Source organism: Rattus norvegicus, chromosome 1 (assembly GCF_036323735.1).
Source record: "Rattus norvegicus strain BN/NHsdMcwi chromosome 1, GRCr8, whole genome shotgun sequence".
In the NCBI taxonomy this organism is placed as follows: Eukaryota; Metazoa; Chordata; class Mammalia; order Rodentia; family Muridae; genus Rattus; species Rattus norvegicus.
The window spans coordinates 223,314,268-223,328,018 of record NC_086019.1 but is presented as its reverse complement, the minus strand read 5'-3'; the positions used below and the strand labels follow the sequence as shown (position 1 = coordinate 223,328,018).

The following is a 13,751-nucleotide window of genomic DNA, read 5'->3' as shown; positions in this document are numbered from 1 at the left end:
TCACCACGTGCCAATTGCTCCCTTGCATAGGCCTCTGCATTAAAAATACTGAGACAAAAGCACAGAACGCATGAGCCATGTATGTTTATAGAAGAGGTGCCTGGAGTGATCAGATCTGTCTGTGCTGCAGGCCTTTGCTTTGGGGGCTTTTCTGTGTCTCTGATGCAAGTGAAATCTTCAGTGGCAGTGTTTTTCAAATTATAGATCTTAACCCATGGGTTTAATAGCTAAAGACAATCATATTTCAAAATTGGAATGTAAATAAGTACTTGAACTAGAGAACACATAAGAACTTTGTTCATAACTTAAAGCAGAATAACCACTTTTAAAAAAATGAATAAAAAACCTGAAAGACTAGGGAAGCAACATGGGCCATCTGGTAACTATTGGAACTGTGCTCCCCTTCCTGGGAATAGGATGGCTTAGGTTGGTAAGGAAGAGCAGATTTAGAGCACAGCAGTCATCCTTAGGGTGAACAGTCAAGAGAGCTCTTATTCTAGCATACGAGTGTTATTACTTCCCTTCCCTCATAGGAGATCAGTAGGACAAGGAAAATGAACCCTGCAGATTGCACCGAGAAAGCCCACAGGCTGCGGTAGAGTCCCCGGCTACCAAGCACCTTACTGTCATTTGCCTTCTGTCTGGCTCATCATGCAGGTGGCAAAAATATCCTGAAAATGGGTAGCTAGCTAGGTAGGAGATGTTTTTGTGGGGCCAGAGCACTCACTTGCAGAGGGTGCCATATAAGTATCAGTAGCCTATAAATACTGCATGTCCTCATTTCCCTATGACCCAAATAGAAAGGGAAAAGACTTGACTGCCTTACACCAGTTTGAATATGAGCTCATCAGTCTGATTTCCATTGATGCTCCATAGAATCACATATTACTGCCCCATCTAGAAAGGAACCCTTTGCCCTCGCCTGACCATTTTAATGTATTTTTTAAGTTTATTCTTCATTGGTAATGCTAACCTACTAAGTTTACGTTAGTTGGGTAAACTGTTCCTTATGACCTATTCTATGTAGCATGGAGATGTGGGCATTAATACTCACTAGCATGACCTCCCCCACTGACCCAGGAGGTGCTGCCTTGCTAAACTTGAAGGGGCTGCATCTCACTCAGAAATTCCACGAATGCTTGTTCAATTGGTACCTCTTCTACTTTATTGCCTCTCTTGTAAAATAACTTCTGTCTTTTAAAATATTTTTATGTTAACATTATGGATCCTTGATTTTTTTTTCCTTTTTAAGCCTTAGAACATTCTGTAAAAAAGGAAACTTTGGGTTACCCGAAGCTTGACCCATAAGAAATCTAACTTCAGATTTTATAGGTCAATAGAGTATTTTTTTCAAAATGGAGTAATTTATACAAATGTAAAATTTGGGTTATAGTTTAACACTTACTGTGATGTATATCAAATTGCCTTGATTTCGAATCTGTCACTGAACATATTTTTACAATATCAGTAAAATATCCTTATAGTAAAACTTTGTGACAAGGCTGTTAAAGTAAAAAGGTTTAATGATTAGAAGTGAGCAGAGCACGGTGCAGTCAAGCATCGGTGTTTCTTATGAAGTGAGCAGAGCATGGTGCAGTCAAGCATCAGTGTTTCTTATGAAGTGAGCAGAGCATGGTGCAGTCAAGCATCAGTGTTTCTTATGAAGTGAGCAGAGCATGGTGCAGTCAAGCATCAGTGTTTCTGATGACGTCTTCACACCACTGTTGATTAATTGACTGTCCAAAAGTCACCAGTATTTGGGCAGAAAAACATTTCAAAACCAATATACTGTCATTTATAATACAATGTTCTAAATGTCAATGAGAATACACTCATGACCACCAATAATTATAGATTATATTTAGGACTTATTAGAACACCATATATAAAATTTTTAAATGGTCATCTATGTATACAAGTGTATTACAATTAACAAAATTGCCAGAGAAGGTAAACTTTGAAAATACTTTCTCTTCATAGGTTTGAAATTGTTTGGTTCCATTTTTATGAAATGTCTAGACTAGTGTCTTCACTATTTTCATATTGACTAAATAGCCTGCACTTCTTTGGTATGTTTATTATTTGGTGCAAACATGACCATTGGTTATTACAGTTTTTAAGTACCTACTTCTTTACCGTGTCCGTATTTCCTTCACTTTTCTATTCTCAGTATTCCATGACCTAATTACCTATTACACAGTGGCTGCCTTAGTTCTGTGTTTTGATATAGTGTTATTAACCACAGGCATTTCTAGTGTGGTTCTTATTCTTAAAACTTACCTTATTCTTTTTCTTTCTAAAACTTTGTTGGAAATCCTCACAAACACTTGAAAACATTATTTCTTGAAGGGGTAGGTTTGGATTGCATGCTAAGATGACTGCCTAGTCTAACCATATGTGAATCCAATAAAGCTTTCTGGGCTTCCATCTGGTCTGGTTGTTATTGAGTAGAATCAGGAACATTCACCTTCTCCTGCCTATCTAAGATCTGAGTATTTAATTAATGCTTAGAGTCATACTTTTAGATTAATAACTAAGTTACTCCTAGAGATGAGTGTCCTGACTTTCCAGTAGCTTCTAGCCACCAACTTCAGATGGCTGATTTCTTCTAAAAGAAGGGCTAAGGGAGAATGTCTACAAACAGAATGAATACCAACAGAAATTACTAAGTTATCTCTGATGTGGAGAGTTTGGCTTTTTGTAACTGGAAAAGGTATTTGTTACCAAAATTTAATTCATTCCATACAACTCTTTTGCCCCAAAAGACATCATTTTCTTGTATATCAACCAAAAGCTAAATTCTCAATAGCTCAGTGCTAGAAAGTACTTGAAAAAAGAATTCCATATTATTTAACACCCTTAGTCCTGACTACATGGGCATGCTTCTTTTTAGATTAGGTTAATGAGACCCAGTTAGTCACTTTTAGCCATGGCAAATGACAGGGATTACAAAAGTGAATGCTAGCTCTATCATTTTTAATATCTTGAAAAGCTCCTCCTTTGTCTTTGTCTTGATGACTAATTCCTTCAAATGAGATTTAGCATTCGTTTGTCCAATTGTTCATGACTTTTAAAACATAATGCTACTTTGGTAGAGTGGTTTCACGTTTGCAATTGTTCCAACAAATTGACAGTCTGGAGGTCCCATCCCTGGGTGGAAGATTGGCTTAGTTCAGTTCTAGGAGTTAAGCCATGTGGTTCTGCAACAGATGTTGCCAATCTGAGAATTAACTAAGTAAGCCCACACCAACCAAAGGCATTGAAGCTGAAAATGCATAGTCAGTCGACTGACCCTCTGGAACATCCAGTCCAGAAGTGCACTACGGAGAGGTTAATGTTTCCCCTCATGATGGTATGGCTGACTGGGAGCTGCAGCTTACAACGGCCCATCATCTCAATACAGTACCAGGCCAAAAATCACTAGCTTGAGAAAGGATCATAATTCAAAGTACAGTTTGTACTGGATACATGTCACTTTCTCACTGTTGTAAATGCTAAACCACTTCAAGTTGGGGACCTCTGGAGATTGATGAGAGGTGGATCTGTCTAAGTAAGTACAGACATTCCTCTGGGTAAGCAGTCCAAGCAAAAGCCACCGGAGCCCTTAAGTATGAAGTACTCTACTGTCCTGGGGATCAGGACCTGCACAGTTTACAGAGCCAGGCACTAAGGAGCTCCAGCACACCATGATGAGTGGAGACCATTTCAAGAAGGAAGCAAGAAAGCTGCTGAGCTGTTAAGACTGTAGCATTTTCCTTTTGAACAGAACCATCAGCCGTGAGCTCTAAGAAGCACATCATCATCGGTGTTGAGGGTAGAACAGTGTATTCTTAGTATCCAGAAAGGCACAGCGTACACAGTTCAAACAGCACATTTGTGGTTGCCACCAGAGCTTTGACAAGGTTTATATAACATCTGCTAAACAAGTTATGCTTTAACCATTCCATAAGCTATAAGACCCGGCCATGTTGCATCAGGACACACACAATGCAATATCTAGAGTCCACTTATCATATGTCACAGTTGGTGTTATCAAATTGTGGCAAAATTAATGTTTGGATAATAATAATTTGGATTAGAAAGCTGACATGAAAAGAACTGCTTTTTAAATCTTTGACTGGGGGTATAGCTCCATTGGCAGAACATTTGCCTAGCATGCACAAAGCCCTGGGTCCCATCCCATGCATCACTTAAATTATTATGTGACACATACATCCAACCATTACTAACCTGTAAATGTCAATGTGAAATCACACTGTTTGAGATCTCTTAGTGTTAGGAATTAGCAACCATGGGAGAACTGCCTTAAATAGGTTGTGTATATGAAGACAAAAGAATCAGAAGTCCAAGGTCTTCCTCGACCACATAGTGTGTGAGAGACCAGAATGGAATGCATGAGGCCTGTCTCAGAAAAAAAGTCCTAGCTGAGCATGGAACATTCAGGCAGGAGGACCAAGGCCATGCTCAATTACATTGAATTGGAAGCCAGCCTGGACTACTTAAGCCTGTTTTTAAATAAAAAAATAACCCCAAAAAAGGCATAGAAAGAAGCTTTTTGGTTTAACAAAATGTTACATGAGTCATACTTCAGCATTAAGGGGAAGAAATGTTAGAAATGTTTCCTTAAAATTTATTTTAAAATTATCAAGCCTATGAAGATGTTTTAGGCACCTAAATGAATCTCAGAGGTCTGAAGCCATGATTTGTAAATTAACAAGTCCCTCTGTTACGTGATTTTTAATAGCTGTTGAGCACTAGTTTAAAAAAGGGAGGAAATCACTCAAAAATTATACCTAATCGTAGAGCCAAAAGGTAAGAAAAGAATTACACCATCAAGAATTAAAGACACTTAAAAGGGTTGGTAAAGTATTTTTCACATTGCACTGTCCATCTCTGTGCTGCAGGCTATGTAATGTTCTTGGGTCCTGGTCCAGGTGGTCAGAAGCACTTGTAGATTGGGCAGGAAGAAAGAGCTCAGCTCGACCTCCATTTACACCAAGTTGAACTCCCGCAGGTTCAGCTGCAGGATCGTGTCCTTGACAGCAGCAAACACGAAGCGGATGTTCTCCGTGTCTGTGGCACACGTGAAGTGCGAGTAGATGACTTTCTCTTTGTCAGGATTCTGGTCTTGATACAGCTTGAGGATAAAGTCCCTGGCAGCTTTGACATCTTGCTTTGGTCCTGATCATGAGAAAAATAAAGATACAGACTTACTACCATGTCCTCTCACAATCTATTTTTGTTCTTATCCAGGATCCTTCTCTGACCCATCTTACCTTATATCTATGGAAAGTTTACCTGAAGTAATTTACATTTCATTATGAATCCATAAAATAATATTTTAAAAATGCTTCTCATTTGTGTGTGTGTGCGTGTGTGTGTGTGCGTGTGCGTGTGCGTGCACGCATGTGTATACATGCATGTGAACAGAGAACAATGTCATGTTACTCATGCACCTCTATTGACAGGGTCATTCATTGGCGTACAGCTCACCAACTAGACTCAACTAGATGGGCAGCAAATCCCAGGGATCTGCAGTCTCCCTGTCCTGGCTCTGTGATTACAAGTCCTCACAATTGTGCCTTGCTTTTGTAGGTGGTTTCTGGCATTTTGTACTAAGCCATCCCCTAGCCCAATATTTGGTCTTTTTAAAGTGTCTACTGATTTATCTAATAATTATACTGTAAAGTGGTTTGTCTAAAAATAGTGACCTAATTGCCTAGTTTTGTTTCTAACCACTTTTGAAGTGATACTTTGTAATTTGTACAGACAGACAGCAGGGGGTTGGGGCCACAGGGCATGGTGCAAAATCTGATATTACTAGGTTGATTTTAAAGCTTGACAAGTCCTAAATTATATTGCCATTAAATACCAGAGTATTTAATCAAAGGAAAGGGGGATACACTGAAATACCAACGTTTAAATATCAATGTCAAGAGTATACTATCCGAGACCTCTTGTGCTGGGAGTGATTAGCAAGAGTGAGAACTGTCCTTCCTAGAGCAAGGCATACATGGAAGACTTCACACACATCTATGTCTAAGATGATGTCATCCTGTGACCCCACAAAGCAGCAAGTCTGCCAACTAAAGCTGACTAAAGAGCCAGCTCTGCTCCAAAGAGTTGCCAGGGCACCAATGGAAGGCTGTGATACAGGAAGGCCAGAAGATTTTTCCTAGGTGTGGTACCTGAGGTGGACCCAAAAAGTGGAGTCAGCCAAGTGGGTTGGCATGTGCATTCAGGCCTCGCAGTGACCGATGTTGAGGTGAGACCATGAGCAGGGCAATGAGAACTGTGAATTGGCAAGTGAGAGCCCATCAGGGAGGCCCCAGAATGCCATGCTGAAGACTAAAGACTGATCCTGGAGAAGGAGTGCATTAGGTCAGTGTGAAAGCCCCATTTCCCAAATGAGTAACTTACCTGTGTACTCTGGGAAGTAGCTGATTAGATGAGAGTACATGATTTTCTCTTCCAAAAGATCCTTCTTGTTTAAGAACAGAATCACAGAGGAGTTCAAAAACCAGGGGTAGGTGATGATGGTTTTAAACAGGGCTTTGCTCTCCTCCATACGGTTCTAGGGAGAAACAAGGAAGTTGGGGTAAGCCGGGAAGAAAAGCAAGACTTGGAAACAGCACGCTAAGTGACTGAGTGTAGCTATCCCCTTTGGGCCACTGTTCTTGAGACAAAGCATGTGATCCCACCAGACCAGCTTCTATTTCCCTTCACCCTCACCTGCCTAACTGACTTTCCTGGTCCGACTCTTTAGAGCACTCTTCTTCTCTTGCCCTGAACAAGCCTTTTTTTTTTTTTTCTTTTTTTCGAAGCTGGGGACCGAACCCAGGGCCTTTTGCTTGCTAGGCAAGCGCTCTACCACTGAGCTAAATCCCCAGCCCCCTGAACAAGCCTTTTAAATGCACTTGGACCAGAAAGTTTACCTCATTTGACAAGGTGTTTGTGTTCCTTAATTGTGGTGAGATACCAGCTTCAAGTGGATGTGTGCTTCTGAACAGTGCCTCAGGTATATTGCAACTCAGGAAGAAGGAAATCTCCAGGGAACACAACCCTGAGCCCTCAGGCATGTTAAACTCTGGTCAGAAGTAAACTAACATAGCAGAGCACCTTAGCTATGTGAAGATTGTTGTCCCAGTTTGGTGGATGAGCATTGTATTCTAAAAATTTAACCTTCCCAAATCCACAGAGAAGTGAGTCTGATGACAATTATGCTACAGACAGTAATTTTAAATAACACCCTTCAAAGGAAATACTAAAAGCTCTCAAATTTGAGGGGACAAGAGCTCAGAAACAATGTATCACATGACAACTACTGTTGACAGCATTTTCTCTTAAGTCTTTCTAAGAGGAAAAAAGGCAAAAACTTTCCTTTAGAGAAGAAAGCAACCAATACAACATCAAAGCTCACGGAATACTCCAAAGGGCCGTGCCATGAATCTGCTTCCCAACAAGCCCAGACCTGTGCATTCTCCGACTCCACAGACAGACCCAGAAGTGTTATCAGAGAAATAACTCATCCACTTAGACTCTCTGAAGTATAGTATTATCTTAACCTCCAAGGAAAGAAAAAAATCTATATAGCACAGTGAACAGCCCCAACGTGTATCAGCTGGAAGGAAAGGGCCAAAATAACAGCATTTATGTTCTCTCCAAACACCTGTGGTTTCTTATGAGAAGAGACTATATTTAATCTTTAAGAATATCGAACTGACCTTGTGGTCCCTTGAGCACCCAATCCTTTGACTTTTCTGATAAATACCATAAATAACTTCTAAGAATTCCTTACTTTTTGTAACTTATGTGTTTCTTTTGAAATTCTGTTCGGGAGAGCTAGTGGCACAAGTAAGGCACAAGTAAATGAGTTAATTAACTAATATAGTAGCACTTGTCAGAGAGAAACCTTCACTAAACATAAGGTTTGTTCATGGGTCATGACCAGATCCCAGCCATTGATGATTTACATTCACATCCTTGACACAAGAGTCAAGAAATCTTCCATTAATGTCAGAGGGAAAGACCGTTAAGAGGACACTGGTATTCCTCAGAAAGTAACCTCACAAAGTGACTGACAGCCCTGGTCACTTTCTGTCAGAGCATCTAACAGAACTAGACCTAGCCAGCACCTTGTGTCTTTGCAGGAGGCACAATACCTGTCTGGGCTGGATCAGCCCTGGATGCCCTGTGTGAGACCCTTGCGGGGAGTAAGGACAAAAGCAATCTCAAGTAGTTCCTGACCTGCTCCATTTGATGGGCAGCTCAGCCCTGACAACTCAGCTAGGAACTTGGTTTGGGAGTGTCATTCTCTGGAGGGTGAGGAGTCTGCTCATGGCACCTATTAGAAACAGTATTGCTTGGGCTGGGGATGCCAAGCGTGATGAAGCCCTGGGTTCAAACCATACAGTGGCGCATGGGTATTATCCCAGCACTTGGAAGGTAGTACAAGACTGGAGGATCAGAAGCCATCTTAGAAGACATGAGACCCAGTCTTAAAAGGGGTGTGGTTGGGAGAGAATTGTTAGACAACACTGTATGTATTAGGGTCTCTGAAGGGAATTGGGAATAAAACTGGCCCCAATGGAACCCAGTAAATATACTGTGTATATGTATATGTACAGTAAATAGTATTGAGTCCAAAAGACTATTTTTTTCTAGCATGCCACTGGCAGTAAGACTGTATAAATGCTGGCCTGGTAAGCTGAGCTCCCTAACCCAGTCCCAGCACTCTGCCTTTTCCTAGTTTCCACCCTTCGTGATACATTACATTTACCCTGGGGAGTGTTGAACAGTCCTGGTTCTCAGACCATAGCCACTGTCAATCAAGCAAGCCAGAGTCTGCTATTTGACTCGGGACATTCAGTTTTCTCCAAGGATACTTAGGAAATTCTAGTGGGCAACTAAAGATCCAGTGTTCTGGTCCACGACTCTTGATGTGCAGTAGGCCAAACTGTCTAATTTAGTCATAAAATAATCGATTAAGTCTTCTGTTTCTTTGTTTGGGTTTTTTGTTGTTTATTGTTAATTTGGTTTGGGTTTCTTTGAGGCAGGGTCTCACTTTGTAGCCTTGGCTGGCCTGGAACTCACAGAAATCTACCTGTCTCTGCCTCCCAAGTGCTGGGATTAAAAGTGCCACCAAGCCTGGCTATGAAATCTAATGATATCATCTCAATGTATTTTGTTAAGTGACAAGTGACTGAATTTGTTACACAGGACATTAGTCCCAAGTCTGCAGGGCACCTGTAGGTTACATTGGTAAGAGACACCTGAGTACTGGCAGAGAAGGAGGGTCTGTTTCCTCACCTAGCTAGCTTCTTGAAACATTGAAGAAATAAGACTGTCTTCCATAGTTGCCACCCCACCCCACCCTCCAGCAGCATACCTCATTGTCACACTCAGCCAGAACCTGGTCATATTCACTCAGAGCAACCAAGAAAATGATGGAGGTGACGCTCTCAAAGCAGTGAATCCATTTCCGTCGTTCAGATCGCTGGCCACCAACATCCACCATCCTGCTTGACAGAGGCAGGCGGTCAAAGGTGGGAACGCACAACTCCAGAGAGAGAATAAAGCCATTGCATCATTGAGTTAGTGTCTTTGGAGTCCTCAGTGAGTTTTAGAGGAAGGGGCCTCTTAGAATTAGTGTGTTAGAACAGTGCTGGATGTGCAGGCATTGAAGAACACTGGTGGTTTCCAAGCAAAGGACTGAGACGGAGCCTGCCTGCCTGGAGATACTGGATAAGAACCTACTGCAGTAGTCCTGGCACAAAAACACCAACATCCACTTGGGCTTAACTCCAGCCACCCACATACAGTCAGGTTGGACATGAAAGGGACACAGGGAAGCCATCTTCCTGGTACCTTTGCTTTCTTCATGTCTTATATTTAACTGTATAATTTGTATTCTGTTTTTTATATGTGTGTGTGTGTGTGTGTGTGTGTGTGTGTGTGTGTGTGACACACATATGAGTGCAGATGCACTAAAGGCCAAAAAGAGGTTATTGGATTTCTTGGAGCTAGAGTTACAGATAGCTTTGAGTCATTCGGTGTGGGTACTGGTAACCTAACTCCCTTAGCCACTGAGCCACCCCTCGAACTCCCTCTCCATCCTGGTCTTGCTTTCACAGTTCATCTCAGTTATCCACAGATCCTTTCTGTGTTAGCTGGACCCCACCCCCTCTTCCCATCTGCATGTGCTTTCTGCTCAGTATGAAAATCCAAAGACATTATCTGTGACCGGGAGGTATTCATGGACTCAGTGCAGTGACTGCTGCCATACAGCCCCAAGCACTATTGCAAGTCCAGTGGTACCCTGTCTAAAGGAATAGCTGACATGTTACTGAGCTCTGCTGCTGCTGCAGAAGATGCAGGCTCACTGTTACCAGGTCTGTGGACACTTTAGAGAAAACTAGGTTTTAGGTAAAACATCTATTCTTAAGTGTTAGTGTAGATATTTGTACTAACACCCTAGCAGACTATATGGGTCAGTTAAAGCACACAAACTGCCAGGTCACACCCACCACCCCTACACTTCATCGTCCACACACCAATTTCTGAAGCCCCCAAGCCAGTTTCCTTAGACCGTCTATAGGCTCATTGTGGCTCCCGTGACTACTGGTTGGAAAGGGGCCTTTGAGCCAGGTTCCAGGTGTACCGACATGCCTGCAATGCTGTGCATACAGCATGTGGCAGAGGGGAACAGAGCTGGGGGAGAGGGCAGAAATATCACGACTAGCATGAAGACATTCTGCAAAGACCTCCACTTCAAGCATCAGAATTCTTCACCCAGAAAGATTGCATGGGGGAGGTGCCACAAACTCCGAGGTAACCACATTAAACCCGGTCCTAAGGCTCTGGAAAGGCAACACCTGTTCACCAAAGCTTTAGCAAACTCTGGTTCGGAGGTGTTTGGGAGGTTGCAAGCAGCCTTTGAAGTTGAAAAGGTTTAAATCCACAAGGCAGCTCGGGAGAAAGCAACCTTGAAATTGGACATCTGTAACTAAGATGCAGAGAGTGTTTTCACACCACCCCTCCCCCCTCCAATTGACAGCACTGCAGGAGTTCCCAGACAGAATTGTGGCAAGATTGGATTTAATCTGGGACGGCTAGACATGTGTAACATGAACATTGTTTAAAAGGATAGGAGAATACTAGATGTACATGAGATTTGAGGGGTTAGAGAGGTGTCCCCTGGTTAAGAACTCTTATTGCACTTACAAGGGACCTGAATTCAGTCCCACATGATGGCTCACTGCCACCTGTAACTCCAGTCCTAGGGGTCCCTTATTGTCTCCAAGGGCTTCACGCACGTGCTGCACGTGCATATACACTGAGGAATACACACATAACACAAAATAATTTTATAAAGTGCTTTGATTTGTGATACTTTTTAAATGCCCTATACTTTCATTTATTTTTCCTGTACAAAGATCAAGAAATATCTATTCATCCTGAGTGGTGTTGTATGCTCACATACACACACACACGCGCGCACACACACACACACACACACACACACACACACACATACAACTATGAGTACTCCATGTATTATAAACTTTTAACACACATGTTTATATTGGTTTTTCTTTAAGGATAAATTTCATACAAGGTAATAAGGGAAAAGAAAAATCCTATTCAACATTAGGGAAAGACATCAGTAGATGGTATGGTCACAGGAGCGCACATCTGTGTGACTACACATAAGAAGATTTCTTCCTGGTAAGAGACCAGAAGTCCTTCTGTTGAGGAGCATGAGAGCCCAGAAGGCTATCACAACCTAAGAGGGGCTTAGGAATTGAATATCTAAGACTCACCTTGGCACTTGCCCCCTGAACAGAAAAATCCTTAAAGAACAATGTCTTGGAGACAGACTTACCGGAAGATGATGTTCTCCAAGTCAAATGGATATTCTATGATGCCAGTGGTAGGCACTCGAACACGAAGTACGTCCTGTTGCGTTGGCACGAAAGAGGGCATGGCAATTCGGTCAATGTCCGTCAGGTAACTGTGACATTAAAAAGTCAAGATGCCAAGGCTCCATTTTGAGAAGGGAAAATAGCCTTCCTTGCTCAAGAGAAGTCCTCCCTGACCATGGGGTACCCACAAGAAATGGAAGCGAGTAATGATATTTGGAGGTTACTGAGCCAGTTCTGAAGAGACCAGGACTCAAAAGAACATCTGTGAGCCTTCTGAGGATACAGGTCACCCCATCTCAGTTCTCAGAGCATCATCTATGTAGCCATGAGAAAAACAGCAGCCTAAGAGGCCATAGAAGTGGAAAATGACACTGGCTCCTCACCCAAAGGACCTACCCACTTGACTTCATCCAAGAACCTGAAATAATCTAGACCCTGTTCTCTGTAAGAGCAGCTTATATGAAAATACACAGATGACCAACAGGCCATGGGAAAAAATTCCCTAAAAGCCAAAATAATATTTTCCTGTTAAGCACATTGAAAATGAGACATCTAAAACCATCCAAAATTTGTCTCGTGCTATTTGGAACTATGTAATTAAGTTCTGACTTTAAAATACATCTATTTTTTTTTCTAAAGTGAAATGAAAGAATTCCTTTAAAAAAAAAAAACCTTCAGGCATGCTGTGTAGCTCAGGTGTCAGAGTGCTTGCCTAGCATGCGCACAACCTGGGGTAAGCCCCAGGGCCTCCTGCAACAGATGTGATGACACGTCTGCAATCCCGACACTCCGGAGGAAAGATAAGAGAATCAGTCCAGGGTTGTGCTGAATGACATGGAGAGTTCAAGGCCAGCCTAGGCTCGAGACTGTGTCTTAAAATTTTGCTTAATTACTCTAAGTCCTTACAAAAGACTTCACTAGCAGTGGCATTGGTGGCTCTGCTGCTTTCTGTAGCACAACCTAGATGTCCAACCTAGAGATTTAAAATGCTGGGCCCACTCCCAAGTTTATTATTGTACTTTATGGCAATCTTCTCCCTTTATCCAGTGTTTCACTCCACAGTTTCAAATACCCACAGCCATTTATGACCCAAAAGTAATGTGAAAATAATGCCAGAAATAAAAGATTCATCTTGAAAATTATTTTTGTGTTCTGCAAAGCTATGGGCAAGAATTCCTAAATTTTCAATCTGGTGCCATTACGAGTAACAGGATAAAATCTGTGGCTGTTCTGAGATGTGAAACACACTTTTTCTAGTGTAGCCACACTTGTACACTGCCCACCTGCCACATACTCAATAGCTGTCACGGCTCTCACATCTCAGGGGGTCACATTGCCAATAACGAGTAGCTCTAATTTAATGTGCCCCAGGGAATTACTTTAGTTTTAGCTTGTGTAAGTCTCTTACTGTTCCTCATTTATAAGTTCATTTTGTCATGCTTATGTATGTATAGAAAAAATAGAATGCAATATCATTAGTGATTTAGGACTTCTACTAGGGACTCTGGAAAGTGGTCCAAAAGTAGGTAGGTGGGAGATAAGGGAGACACTACAGTGATTGATTGATTAAACCAGCACACCACAGTGTCTGAGATTAGAGGGCATTGATTGGTGGCCACATAGCCCTTAGCATACTACCTGGTACGCTCGTTTGTGCAGTATAAATGACATCTAAATATGCAAACATTACTAGTAGATAACTGCAAAGCACTGAACTGGACCAAGAAAATGCCTAAGTAACTTATGTCATAGACCTGGGATGGGGTAGGGGTTGTTGTTTTGCTTTGCTTTGCTTTTTCGAGACATGATCTAACCTAGGTCGCCTAC

At 41.9% G+C, this 13,751-nt stretch overlaps 1 protein-coding gene across 2 annotated transcripts in view; it reads right to left on the bottom strand.

Moving 5' to 3' along the window:
• Window positions 1-3,808: 3,808 nt before the first annotated feature.
• The window catches only part of Gna14 (G protein subunit alpha 14), a 182,409-nt gene continuing 172,466 nt past the window's right edge, over window positions 3,809-13,751 (bottom strand). For both annotated transcript variants that reach the window (NM_001013151.2, XM_008760288.4), the window contains 4 exons: window positions 11,885-12,013; window positions 9,389-9,518; window positions 6,421-6,574; window positions 3,809-5,181 (listed from right to left, as the gene is read on the bottom strand). In NM_001013151.2, coding sequence (NP_001013169.1) covers window positions 4,991-5,181; window positions 6,421-6,574; window positions 9,389-9,518; window positions 11,885-12,013 — 604 coding nt within the window. In that variant the 3' untranslated portion in view covers window positions 3,809-4,990. The remainder of the gene's footprint in view (window positions 5,182-6,420; window positions 6,575-9,388; window positions 9,519-11,884; window positions 12,014-13,751) is intronic.